We start from the raw sequence: 13067 nt of genomic DNA, 5'->3' as shown, positions 1-13067 counted from the left end.
AAAACCGACATTTAGATTAAGTTATGTTTTGGAGTTTGCCAATATCATTTAAGTTTAATAGCGCATTGCCAAGTGCACTTTTGCTTGCGTGGAAAGAACGTTATCCAATTGAAAACCACCAGCCGCGTCAGTCAGCATTGCCCACGCAAGGCAAAACCCTCTCACAACACCACAATCCATCAACTCATATCAATGACCAGTAATAAGCCCCCACAATTCATCCGTGGGACCTAATCGTACATAAAGCCACGGTCAGATGGTTTGCTGTCACCACCATACGTCACCGCCCTGTAACATAAAAAAAAGAACATCTTCTCCAACCGCCGAAGCAAAAAAAAAAAAAAAACGATCCTCTCCTTATTTATTTTCTCTTTTGATTTCCGCGGAAAAGCTGCGTGTGATAAACTGATAATAGAGTCTTGAGTTTCCCGGGAAAAGTCCCCGAAGGCACAGGTTCGTAACCCTAACCCTAATCCTGAGATTAGCTTCTGCGTAATTGAGTTTCTATGAGTATTAATCACGTTTCTGTTCGTTTGATGTTAGCGCGTGGGGGTTTATCTTTGATGATCGATTTTTAGGGCTTTGTGTGGAATGTGGTATTGGATCATCGTCGGTGATATTTTTTCTCTTCTGTGCTTTGTGAGTTTGACGAATATGCTGGATTTGTATGTAGAGGAAGATAGAGAAGCATTAATGGAATTAGTTGAGTGATTGAATTTGTAAACGAGACTAGGTTAGTGTGAAATACTATGACTAAGTGATGTTTTCGAATCAGGATGTACTTGAAATCATGGGTTTAGGGTTTTGATTGGTGAAGGGAGTCTCGATTCGGTTGAGTTTTGCAGGTGGATAAGTTGAGATTGTGTTGTTTAGGGGATATTAGAAATTTAGAACAAGTAGCATTGATTGCGAGCAGCTTTGCAGCTGTTTTAGTAATGTTTTTATTTCAAGAGAATTAGAGTTCCCATTTAAGATCAAAATTGATTCTATAGACGTTGAAGGTTTGGCATTGTGTATCAGTGATATGGTAGTCTAGGTCCTATTTTTATGAGGTCGGCATGTGTTTTTGTGCAAGCCATGATAAACGTCTTTGCTGGAAGTTCGTCTGGTAATCTGAAGCCTTAAACTAGAATTGAGCTGGATATACTGGCTTGAAGATTATGATTCTTGACATCCATATTGGTTTTTGCATTGTGTATGTAGAAAACAAGCAAGTTGATTTAGACGTATAAGTTGAAGCTAGTATCTTAGATTTTGGTTCATGTATTAAAATGGGGGTAGTGTAAACATAAGGTCTTTGATTTGATTGTTGTTTGATTGTCATGAGTGAAGACAATTCACTCCTGTTGATGATATTTCTTCCAAATTAATTGGCTGTTTATGCCTGTTAATTGAAATCCTGTGTGTTTATTGCTGCAGAGTTAGGTTTAGTCTGGAGGCTTCTTTGTTTATGCATTTAAAGAAAACATCATATCAGACATAGATGATGTACATTGTTGCTGCCATACTGGTCAATAGATTTAAGGACACTTGAGTAAGCAAAGAGGTAGCTGGTCGCAGGACCATAGTCTGTTGCAACATTTTGATAGAGAGAGGAGCATAGACTTCTAGAAAGGGCTGATATAATTGTGGACTTGATATGTGGTAGTGGCTTTTGCTCAGTTCAGCTTTGTCAATACTCGGATACTTGGACTCAATGGGATGGAGGGGCATTTTATGTTCTTCCTTTTTCCATTTTACTTTGGTCTCCTCCAGCAGAGTGGGAGACATGTGGCCTCTCATTCTCAGTGCTGATACTGCAGTACCCATCAGCTGGCCAATCCTCAGTGCAAGCGTGTTCGTACTGGTTGCACTATTTCTCTCCATGTATCTTATCTTCGAGCACTTAGCTGCCTATAATCAGCCAGAGGTTTGATCCCAAACACATGTATCTGTTGTGGGGAACTTTTCTCATTATATTTTGATGACCCATCTGCTTAACCACCGCAAACTTTGGATATTGCTTCTACATCATATACATGAATTCCTCTTATATGGAATCATAATTTCTTTTCTTTATCTATCTCAGGAGCAGAAGTTTCTGATTGGACTTATTCTAATGGTTCCTGTTTATGCGCTGGAATCAGTATGACCCGCTACTTTGTCCATTTCCTCCTTTTTTTTCTTTTAGCATATCCTGCGCCTGCTAGTTTTTTTTCTTGGATTTGAAATTAATATAGCTGTGGTAGGGTTATTAGTTATGCTTCTATGTTTATGTGTTAGAAAGTTTAGTAAGAGGAAATTGATTGATTACATGTTGCAGCGTACAAACTGTTTACAGGTTTTAGGTAGGTATATGAAACCCTAGTAGTAAGATGAAATTTCTGATGTTAGGACACACATCTAAAAAGACAAGGGTAGTTTAAAGTTTAAACTGACATTAATTAGGAGGATAATACTTGGAAGTTAAGGATGAAATAGTATGGGAGCTGCGTTTTCTTTTTTCTATTCATTTTACTTCTAAAATTTGGTACTGGACAGGAACACTTAAACAATATATTGCCTTAGTCAGGAGTACAGTTAGGTAGCTTGAATGAATGCTCATGCAGCTGCAATATGTTCACACCAGACTTCAGAATTGGCAAGAGTGGTATATGTTGGATGTGTTTTACCCCAATTCGAAGGCAAAGGAAACAAATTGCAGAAATATAGGGATTCAGTTGCTCTCTAGTAGTTAGATTGTTTGACACTTTGATTACCAACTTATCGAAATGAGAGTAGCAGACTGCCAAACTGATCTTTTGTGTGTGGTTCTTTGTGCTTTTTGCTTGATAATTTTATCACATAATTTGATAGGGAAGTGTATTTAGTAATTAAAAATTATTTTTCTTATGGTGTAATCATTGTAATGCTTGAGTTTGAGTCATTTTGCTACTTCTGGAGATGATATTGTAAAATTTCTGAGGAATTATATTGTTACACTAGCCTAAAAAAGGACAGTCAATACATTTCTGCATGTACTTGTCCTTTGTTTGCACAAGTTAGAAAATATATGAGTTTCCAGATGTATGAAAATTGCATGTAGTTGGACCCTTTGTATTTCCTGGCATCCAAATGCATTCAGCCTTTCATTCTTAAAGAAATGTAGATGCACATCTGTTCAGTTTTATCAGTAATCACATTCTGTGGGTCAGTTATATATTGTGTAAAATATTATTCTTCATCTGCAGTTTGTATCACTGTTGGACGCAAATGCTGCATTCAACTGGGAAGCAATCCGGGACTGCTACGAGGCCTTTGCATTGTATTGTTTTGAGAGATACTTGATAGCCTGCTTAGGTATGTCTACAGAAACGTGGATATTAATTACTTATCATATTCAACCATTGTGGCTTGCATGGGTGTATTCTCTGTTGATGAAAAGTCAGTTTCAGTGAGGAATTATCTTTAGGGTTAGAAATTTAAGAAGCTTCATGAACATATATATGATTGTTAATCCTTCCCTTGCTGTTTAAAGGTGGTGAGAATCGTACAATTGAATTTATGGAGAGTCAAAGCATAGTAGATTCCAGCAGTCCTCTTTTGAAAGAAGAATACGCTTATGGAGTTGTTGAACATCCTTTCCCACTGAATTGCTTTATAAGAGACTGGGATCTTGGCCCAGCATTCTATTATGCTGTGAAAGTTGGCATAGTTCAGTATGTATGTACTCTTTTCATGCTGTAACGTAATCTTATCATGTCTGTAACTTTAACTTTCAGCCTTACTTTGTTGTCTGACATACATGTTTCCAGATGATACTGAAATTGATATGTGCACTGCTAGCTATGATTCTTCAAAGTTTTGGTGTTTATGGGGAAGGAAAGTTCGACTGGAGATATGGGTAAGATGTTCGTCTAGTATTTTTCTTCTTGCGTTGGTTCCCTCTTCTTTTACTGAATAAGTTTGTACTTTTTAATTTTCTGTATGCTTGCGTCTGCATCTATCCACACTCATACTGGATCAGAGAAATATCATATGCACTGGTGCAATTGTAGATTTATTGCATTTTTGTATAATGTGGCATTTGTTTCTGTTGTAATTAATAGATGATTTCTTACTTGTTTACTTGCAGCTACCCTTATTTGGCAGTTGTTCTTAATTTTAGTCAGACTTGGGCCCTATACTGCCTTGTGCAGTTCTATTCTGTCATCAAGGACAAACTACAACCTATTAAACCACTGGCCAAGTTTCTTACTTTCAAGTCGATTGTATTCTTGACATGGTGGCAAGGAATTGCTGTTGCATTTCTTTTCTCTATGGGTGCCTTTAAAGGGTCCTTGGCACAGGAGCTGAAAACTCGCATACAAGACTACATCATATGCATAGAGGTATTTACATTAGTGATATAGTGTTTGATGTTGCTGAAGTTGTCACTGCAATAGGATTTAATTACAATTTTTTTTAATATGCAACAGTTTGGCGTGAAGTCTTTAGTTTTGGGTTAGAAAAGGGTACGCTTAAGATGCATGGAATTGATCTTATGGATGTTTAGGATAAAAATGAGGATGTTAGATAATTATTTATAGATTATTGGATTAAAATTCTGACTGCTCAAACTTTTGCCGTATTTATGTTCCCTTTTGTTAGAAGTTCTGATTTTCCAATTAAGCCCCTAATGTCCAGAGGATGCTGATTTTAAATTTGACAAACAGATGGGTGTTGCTGCGGTGGTCCACCTATATGTCTTCCCAGCAGTACCTTACAAACGTGGAGAAAGATGTGTTCGCAATGTTGCTGTGATGGCCGACTATGCATCACTTGGAGCACCTCCTGATCCAGAGGAGGTTCGTGATTGTGAAAGATCAACTAGAATTCATCTACAACGGCATGATGAGAGAGAAAAGCGCTTGAATTTTCCCCAGAGTGTTCGTGATGTGATTTTTGGAAGTGGTGAAATTGTAAGAACTCAGTTCCAATATGCCATGCCATTTTAACTTCATTGTGAACTGTTTTGTTTGGAATTGATTATAACTTTGCTATTGCTTGTTATATTTATTTTTTCAGATTGCTGATGACATGAAGTATACAGTATCACATGTGGTAGAACCAGTTGAAAGAGGATTTGCAAAGATCAATAAAACCTTCCATCAGATATCTGAGAATGTGAAACGCTACGAGGAGCAGAGGAGGAGCGCCAAGGATGACAGTCATGTTATCCCCTTGAGTTCATGGAACAGAGAATTCTCTGAAGCCCAGGAGAATCTTGTTGAAGGGAGTGTCAGTGACAGTGGTTTGACCAATGGGAAGAGGCAACATACCCCGTCTAAAGCTTCAAATTCTCGAGCAAGATTAGGGAGATGATGTCATCCGATATATGGGAACACAAACACATGAGTAAATTGTAAATGGTGTGGTAAAGGAGTTCGACGTGATTTTAGATGATGTCGATACACTTGGGCTGGCAGGAAGAGCCTCTGCAGCTAACATGTTGATTGAAACATCCATGTAAAGGATCTTCTGACCAAAGACTTTTTCTTGAAGTGACCATGCTCGGTACAGAACGATGGAGCCGTGGATACATCAGGTGACAGAGCTATAGCCACTTAGACTATGAACAACTTTCTATGCCTCATGAAAATTTGAATATAGCCAATTGATAATGAAATTTAGTTTTGGTTGAAGAAAAACATTATCTGGTATAGTATAAAACTATAAATGCTTATTTTCACTCTACATGGGACTTCGGATATGTGCTGTCTTCAAAGAAAAAAGATACGAGGCTTAGCCAGATGCAACATTCCTCTATTGCATGTTAATCCATAGCAAATTAATTACCATGTTGCATATTTTTCCAACTCAGGTAAACCAGACTCAACGGTGAAACCCACCTTGAGCTCAGTTTATTTTCTATTAAATATGTAATTCAATCTAAAATACTTAATTTGCTATTTTCTGTGCGTCATGCGAAATTCCAATTTCCAAACAGTCCACGTTTTGAGAATGTTAAAGACCATTTTGTGACTTCAGGTTGTTTGGGAATACTTTTCTTTAGCGTTCCATTGTCATTAAAGAGATAGTTGTCATCATATAAAGGATCAGTAGAACACATACATGTGAGAAGTCTATCTTAGAAACTACTCATAAAAGATGAAAGAAAATCCAAGTATTCATATAGATGCTGCAGAGGTCATTACTAATGCATGCCTTGAGCCAGTTTAGCACAGTGCTTTTGTAGCCTGTAGCTATAATAACATTTCAGGTAGCCATTCTGAAATCCGATCTCATTTCCTTGCTTGTCATGGATGGCAAAACCTGGTCATGAAAATTGCATGATTCTCATAAACAAAACCTGTAGCGAACATTTTGGTTTGATATCAGTGATATCCTCACTAGCAACCAAACAGTACAGCAGCAAAGATTTTTTTTCTTTTGAACACATCAAAACACGACATGTTTCAAAAATTAGTTGTTTTATGGGCCTGGTCATAAGCCTATGATGACATATTATGGGCCTGGCTTCTGTGGGGAGCTAGGGTTTTGGCGTCCGCCTGCCTCGATAAATAGCATCAGATAAATCACAGCATCTCCTCCATTCTCTATCTTCTCTTCTGTTCTCTCTCTCTCTTTTGCTTCGTTTTGTAGTTTAAATTGAGGCCATGATGATTCACTGAGGAAGTCATGCACCACTCTGATTCTCTGTGAATGAAAAATTTCTCATACCCAATATATCTGAGCCTCCTATCATCCTCTCTTCTTTTTTGGTGTGATTGTTTGATTTATGATTTTGATGTGGTTATTTCCTTTGAATGAATTGATTTCTGTTTATTTTTTAGTTGATTTTAATCCAAGGACCAAATGATGGGATCTGCGGATCTTACCATGATGCGGACCGTACAGCTTTTTGCTGATGAGGATACAATTTTGGTCCTGATGGTTCCTTCTTTCACCTTAATCTCTTCCATTGCTATTGTCAGGTTTTTAAAACTACATAGATTTAGTTTCTGGGCTTTGTTATGTCTGAAGTTTTCCAGCAGAAATCTTTCTTTCAGATCTCTCTATCCATTTACTAGGTTGATAGTTGTAGCTTCATATTCTGTATGATATAGTGGTATAATTAGAAGTAGTGGGGCGTTTTCTGTTGATTTAATGTGCTTGTACTTACTTGAACTTAATTTGGAATTGATTTGAATAAGTCTATCGATATTATTTTACATTCTGTAAAAATATTACAGTTTTGAAGATCATATATTAACTTCAGATGAGCTTGCAACTTTGTTCTTATCAACTCGAGTGAAATGGAGTCGATGAGTTTTGGAGGGGTGGCCAATCTAGAAGTTCTTATCCATGGAATTCTTGTGTAGTTGGAGATTTCTGTGGAGAACTTCTTTTAAGTTGGGTGTTATGTGTTGCCTTTCCTATCAAGACATTTCGGCAACCATTTGGTATTGAGTCTGGAATTTCTCGTTTCCGGCCTACCAATTATCGGTGTTCTAATGTATACTGTAAACCAATGAATTGAAAATTTATGTGATAGTTGCTTCTGCAATTGTTTCAAGAATGAAGTGAGGTTTTCTTCAACCTTGAAGTTTCAAACTTAAAATACCCCTCTGCTGGGATGTACGATGCAATGTTAAACATCTGAAATAAAAAAGATGCAATGTCAGGGTCTGTTTATATTGTCTATTTGTATAAAATTGGTCCTGATTCCTTTACGCGATGCGGTATGATAGAAGTTCTTAATGAATTTTATTGGTTGAGAGGTAAGACTTCCAATCCTCTTTCCATTTTCTAATTTGTCAAATTGAAAAACTATCTGTGCTCTCTCTACTCATGTGAGAATTGGGTAGATGTGGTAAACACTACGGATCTGTCAAAATGACACTCATCCCAGCATGTTTAATGGTTAAAACAACAGGAATCGATTTTGCTCACCACCCTCGTCATATTACTAACTCAATGAATAGATGCCACTTTGACTCACCAATTTGATCTCTGATTATAATCCCCATCTCACTATTACTACTACCATTCATCCCATCAACATTTACTTTTGCAAAAATACTACCATTCTTCCCATCAACATTTACTTTTGCAAAAAAGAGGGGGGGGGGGGGGGTTAGCATCAGTAATGAGCATTCTTCCCATCACTGTTGCAAAATAGAGGGGGGGGGGGGGGTTTCTAGCATGAGTAATGAGCCTAATTTCACCTGAAGGTCCCTCTCTGCTTTCACTTCCAATTTGTAAAATTCTTCTTAATGTTGCAGATTGTTGCTATTGGATTTGGCACCACCTTTCTCATAACAACGATGCATCTTTGGTTCCAAATTTCAAGTAGATGAAAACAAATCATCATGAAAATATCTCCATGATCATTGGAAAAAGAAGATGTACACTTATGAACTGTCAAGAGCCACTTATCAAGAGTTATGATTTTTTCTTTTGTTGGCATATACCCCAGAGGACCTCCAAACCACATATTAGAAGTACAAGGGCAGCGCAATAAACTATGCTCCACTGATTCCTCCTGTTCACCACAAATACTACAAGTAGGTATTGAGACAATCTTTCTCCTGTAAACATTCCAACCAATTGCGAGGCTATTACTCAAAGCTTTCCAGAGAAACTTTGAGACTTTTGGGGTAAATTTAGGCAACCAAATCAACTTCCAGAATTGTGTATTGATGAACTGAGAAGATGAGGCCTTAGAATTATCAACCGTCCTTTCTTCTCGAAGTAGATTTGTCTATACCCACTCTTAATAGAGAAGGAGCCATTTTTTCTTTTTGGCCACACAAGCACATCATTATCCCTTTCACCACCTATTGGAATAGCTTTGATGGCTTGAATATCACTCGCTTTTACAAACGACACAAGATGCTCAATATCTCTTCCACCGCTAGCGGAGTGAATCTATTAGAGGTGTTGATAGGGAGAATTAATCCACCATAATCATTCGGAACCCACCTATCCGACCAAACCTAGATGCTCTTGTTATTACCAACTCTCCACATTGCATTCTTGTCAATAGTTTCTCTTCTTGCAAGAAGATAATTTAAAATCCATGAAGGTCTGGAACCCTTTTTTGCCCTTAAGAAGTTGGAATGAGGAAAATATCTTGCTTTCAAAATTCTGCACCACAACGCATTTGGATTCTGAGCCAAACGCCAACACTGTTTACCAAGAAGTGCCTTGTTGTAAGCTTGCAGATTCTTAAACCCCATGCCACCATCAAGCTTGCTTTTGCAGAGAGTATTCTAATTCTTCCAATGCACCTTGGTCTTTGAATCATTGAATCCCCACCAGAAGTTTGAGATATTCGAATCAAGAGCCTTACACAAGGAAATTGGAAGGAGAAAGGTCGACATCGGATAAGCAGGGATGGCCATAGCAACCGCCTTGATCAACACTTCTCTACTAGCTTGAGATAAGACATTAGCTCTCCATCCCTCCAGCTTTTGTCCAACCCGCTCCTTAATATAGGCCAAGGCATTACGTTTTAAGTTACCCCAAATTGTATGCAAGCCAAGGTAAATCCCAGGTTGTGTTGTTGTTGGGATCTGAAGAACTTCCCCAACCATACATCGGATCTCCATCGGAGTGTTCTTGGAGAAGAAGATGGAAGACTTCTAAAGATTTATGGCTTGTCCAGAGGCAGCAGTCAACAAATCTTTTTCAGGGCTCTGCAATCATGAGCCGTGGCGTTAGTGAACAAGATTGTGTCATTCGCAAACATCAAGTGAGAAAGACCCGGGCATGTATGGCTTAATTTCATTCGCCTCAGCTGCTTAGACTCGATTGCTGCCGAGATATTTCGAGAGAGAACTTCCCCAATCAACGAGCTGCCTTGACTCCTATTGATAAGGACTGAGAATGATACCGATGTGACCATCTTCATGACCAACCTAACCCAAGCAGCATCAAACCCAAACTTAAGCAACGTCGCTTCCAAGAAGTCCCATTCAACCCTATCATATGCCTTGTTCATGTCTAGCTTCAAAGCTACCTCAAAATTAATCTTTGATCTCTTTAGCTTGAGATAATGGTAAGCATCATGAGCTAAATTCAAGTTGTCCTGGATTTGTCTTCCCGCCAAAAGGCATTTTGATGCTCAGAGATTAGGAAAGGGAGCAGACGTTTCAATCTATTGGTCAAGAGCTTGGATAGTATATTTACTAAGCTGTTGCAGAGGCTAATGGGCATGTATTGCCCCATATTTTCTGGATGTTGCACCTTCGGAATGAGCACAATGTTTGTTTTGCTAATGATTTCCACCGAGCAATTTACATCCGAGAAAAAAGACACTACCTTATTCACATTGTCACTCACCACCTCCCAGTACTGTTTATAAAACAACCCTAGGAAGCCATCTGGTCTTGGCGCCTTAAGATTGCCCAGCTACTTGACAGCTAAGAAAACCTCCTCTGAGGTGAAAGGGTTTAGGAGGCCTGTATTCTGCTCGCTAGAAATCTGACCAGTAACAACACTAAGGGACTCATTCCAATCCCTCAGACCATTAGTTGTGTAGAGCTGATTATAAAATTACGTAAATGCATCCTTAATCAGATTATCCCCATTTATCCAATTTCAATTGTCCAAGAAAATGCTACTTACCCTATTTCTACTGTGTCTGTAGATGGTGGAAAGGTGGAAGAACTTAGTGTTTCTATCACCTTCTAAGAGCCAGTTGATACAAGATCTTTGCTTCCAAAAGGCTTCCTCCAACTTCCAGGCAAGCTCAAGCTCCATAAGAATTTCTTTCTCCCTCTCAGGAGAACCCCCAGGGCCTGAATTTGACTGAATACCAGATAACTCCCAATTAAGAGAATCAATCATGGCCTTATTGTTCAGATATTTTTGTTTACTCCACTCTTTCAGGCTTACCCTACACTGCTTCAAATTGTTCTCCCAACATAAGAAAGGATCTCTTGAGCCATTACATTTCCATGCTGCCGAGACCAGAGCCAAACACTCTGGGTCCTCGAGCCATTTCGCTTCAACCTTTAAAGTTATGGGGCTTTTTTTTCTTGGATTAAGAGTAAAGAACAAGAGGATAATGGTCTGATCCCACTCTAGGTTCATGCACGACGTGTACATTTGGCCGAACGCTTAGAAGCTCAACATTGCCTACTGCACGATCCAACCTTTCCCTTATCAACCCCTCATCCTCATCTCTTTTGTTCTCCCATGTGAATCTCGGACCTGAGAAGTTCAAATCTGCCAACAAGTTATTATCCATGAAGTTCTTGAGGAAGCGAATTCAATTCCAAGCCCAAGGGACACCCATTCCTTCTCACAATTCAAAATAATTTTGTTAAAGTCTCCAACACAAATCCAAGGCAAAGTAGGAGTCAAAGCCATATTCTACACTGAGGACCAAAAAACCTGCTTCTGGTCCTTATAAGGAGAGCCATAAAAGAAAGAAACTCTTTAACACTGTGTTTGCGTAAGGGATTTGGAAGTTTAAGGGATTTCAAAATGAAGGGATTTAAGTGAGTGGATTATTAAAATGATATGTTTGGGTAATTTCTTTGATAAAAGGGATTTAATCATGGAATTTATAAATATATTTATTTTCTTAACAAGTAATTATTTTCTTTCAACAAAATTATCATAATGTATGAAAAATTTGTGCCACTAAATAATTCCAACATGCAACAATTTGAAGTCTCCATCACAATTTGGATCACATCGTATTGTTACATTTATAATATTAAAATGTCTATTATTCTAAGAAAGATTGATAACATATCAAACACCACAACAAGAACATATAAAATTCTGTTTCGGGATAATTATTATTATACCATTTTGTTTGTTTTAGCCTATTTAGGTTTCCTATTGGAGTAAATTATGTTTTATGTAATAGATATGAATCCCTGATTCATCGGGATACTGCGTATGTAATGCCTATATATAGGTCTCATTATCAATCAATAAGGGATTATGTTATGTTCCATTACGTTGTTATTAATCTCATTTCATTATCTTGCAACACGTTATCATGCACTTTGTTCTAAAGTTTCCGAACGACGAGCCCACCACTAGAAAAATAAACCCTAGTCCTAAAATATTTTCCCTGACAACCTCTTTTATTGGCATAGCCGAAAAAATCTATTAGATGCCGACCAATTCTTGTCGAAAGAACAAAAACTATGGAAATTGAAACTGTTAAGGGCACCCTGTAATTTGATATGGACACCCCGACCTTTGATTTTTGCCGAACTACGTCGAGCTTTGCCGCTGCCCAGCACTGCTTCTCCGGCATCTTCCCTCCTCCAGTTGTCTTCGAGCCAGTCTCGGTTTGATGACCAAAATCCCAATGGTGATCGACCTCTGCTTCTCCAGCGGCTTGGATTTGTCGCTCCGCCACGAAGTCGTCGACCTCATCAAGCCTCCCCAGGGCTCCGATGACCCTGCTAGCGCATCTCGTCAGACCAGAACGGCGCAAACCCTCACTGGTCGCCCTCCTCCGCGCAGCCCCGACATGACCTAGCATTTGCTCGACCCGGATCTGCATAATCTGACTCATGTAGGCGGTTCTCAGACCTAACCTAACAGCTCCTCTTTAGGCCTCAGGCTCTCCGAGCCCAAGACTCTTTACGCCTTTAATCTCTATTTTTTTCCTATTTCATGATTAAATCGTTTTCTTTGCACATTTTAGTTACTAACTATTGTAACTAAGTTTCACGTGCTCGTATAGGAAAATTGATCACTTGTCGTATCATAGTGATGACATACACGTTAGATATGGATGTTGTTGACACGACCTGCCCCAAAATTTACTCTAATATCGAAGCAGATCGTGCGAGGACCACTATCAAAGGATATATACCAAAAATTTCGGCATACCCTTGAAAGTAGCCAACTCTACCTGCATAAAACGACACTTCCAATAACTCAAATCCAACCTCAACACCTAGAGCCACCATGCTCCCCAAAATTTCCAACTCCACAACCACAATTCATAAATATCAAAGTATGAAATGTTCGTTACCTAATCTCATTGGACCCATAGAGCTCGTAGCTCGTCTTATACCACAACCGCCCAACCCGCTACAAGACAACAATGGTCGATAATCAACGTAAAATATAATTCCCGAGAATCT

At 38.6% G+C, this 13067-nt stretch overlaps 1 protein-coding gene and 1 non-coding gene across 2 annotated transcripts; both read left to right on the top strand.

The window, feature by feature from the left end:
* Window positions 1–373: 373 nt before the first annotated feature.
* Window positions 374–5756, top strand: LOC126783728 (protein LAZ1 homolog 1). The gene is made up of 9 exons (XM_050509247.1): window positions 374–453; window positions 1420–1909; window positions 2069–2125; window positions 3210–3318; window positions 3497–3681; window positions 3774–3862; window positions 4094–4349; window positions 4674–4919; window positions 5026–5756. The coding sequence occupies exons 2-9, from the start codon at window positions 1697–1699 to the stop codon at window positions 5320–5322; spliced, it is 1452 nt and encodes a 483-aa protein (XP_050365204.1). The 5' UTR covers window positions 374–453; window positions 1420–1696; the 3' UTR covers window positions 5323–5756.
* An 856-nt stretch (window positions 5757–6612) lies between these two features.
* Window positions 6613–6698, top strand: LOC126785571 (small nucleolar RNA Z221/R21b). The gene has a single exon (XR_007671101.1). It is a non-coding gene; the product is annotated as a small nucleolar RNA Z221/R21b (small nucleolar RNA).
* Window positions 6699–13067: the final 6369 nt, after the last annotated feature.

The sequence above is a fragment of the Argentina anserina genome, chromosome 2 (genome assembly GCF_933775445.1).
Source record: "Argentina anserina chromosome 2, drPotAnse1.1, whole genome shotgun sequence".
In the NCBI taxonomy this organism is placed as follows: Eukaryota; Viridiplantae; Streptophyta; class Magnoliopsida; order Rosales; family Rosaceae; genus Argentina; species Argentina anserina.
Note: the sequence above shows the minus strand (reverse complement) of the source record. Positions and strands in the feature narration are given on the sequence as shown.

Excerpts from the sequence above, each read along its gene's own strand:
- LOC126783728 (XM_050509247.1), top strand. The coding sequence starts at position 1,697 with ATGGGATGGAGGGGCATTTTATGTTCTTCCTTTTTCCATTTTACTTTG. Across the intron at positions 3,682-3,773 it reads AAGTTGGCATAGTTCAGTAT|ATGATACTGAAATTGATATG; the intron begins GTATGTACTCTT and ends ACATGTTTCCAG. Across the intron at positions 4,350-4,673 it reads ACTACATCATATGCATAGAG|ATGGGTGTTGCTGCGGTGGT; the intron begins GTATTTACATTA and ends TTTGACAAACAG.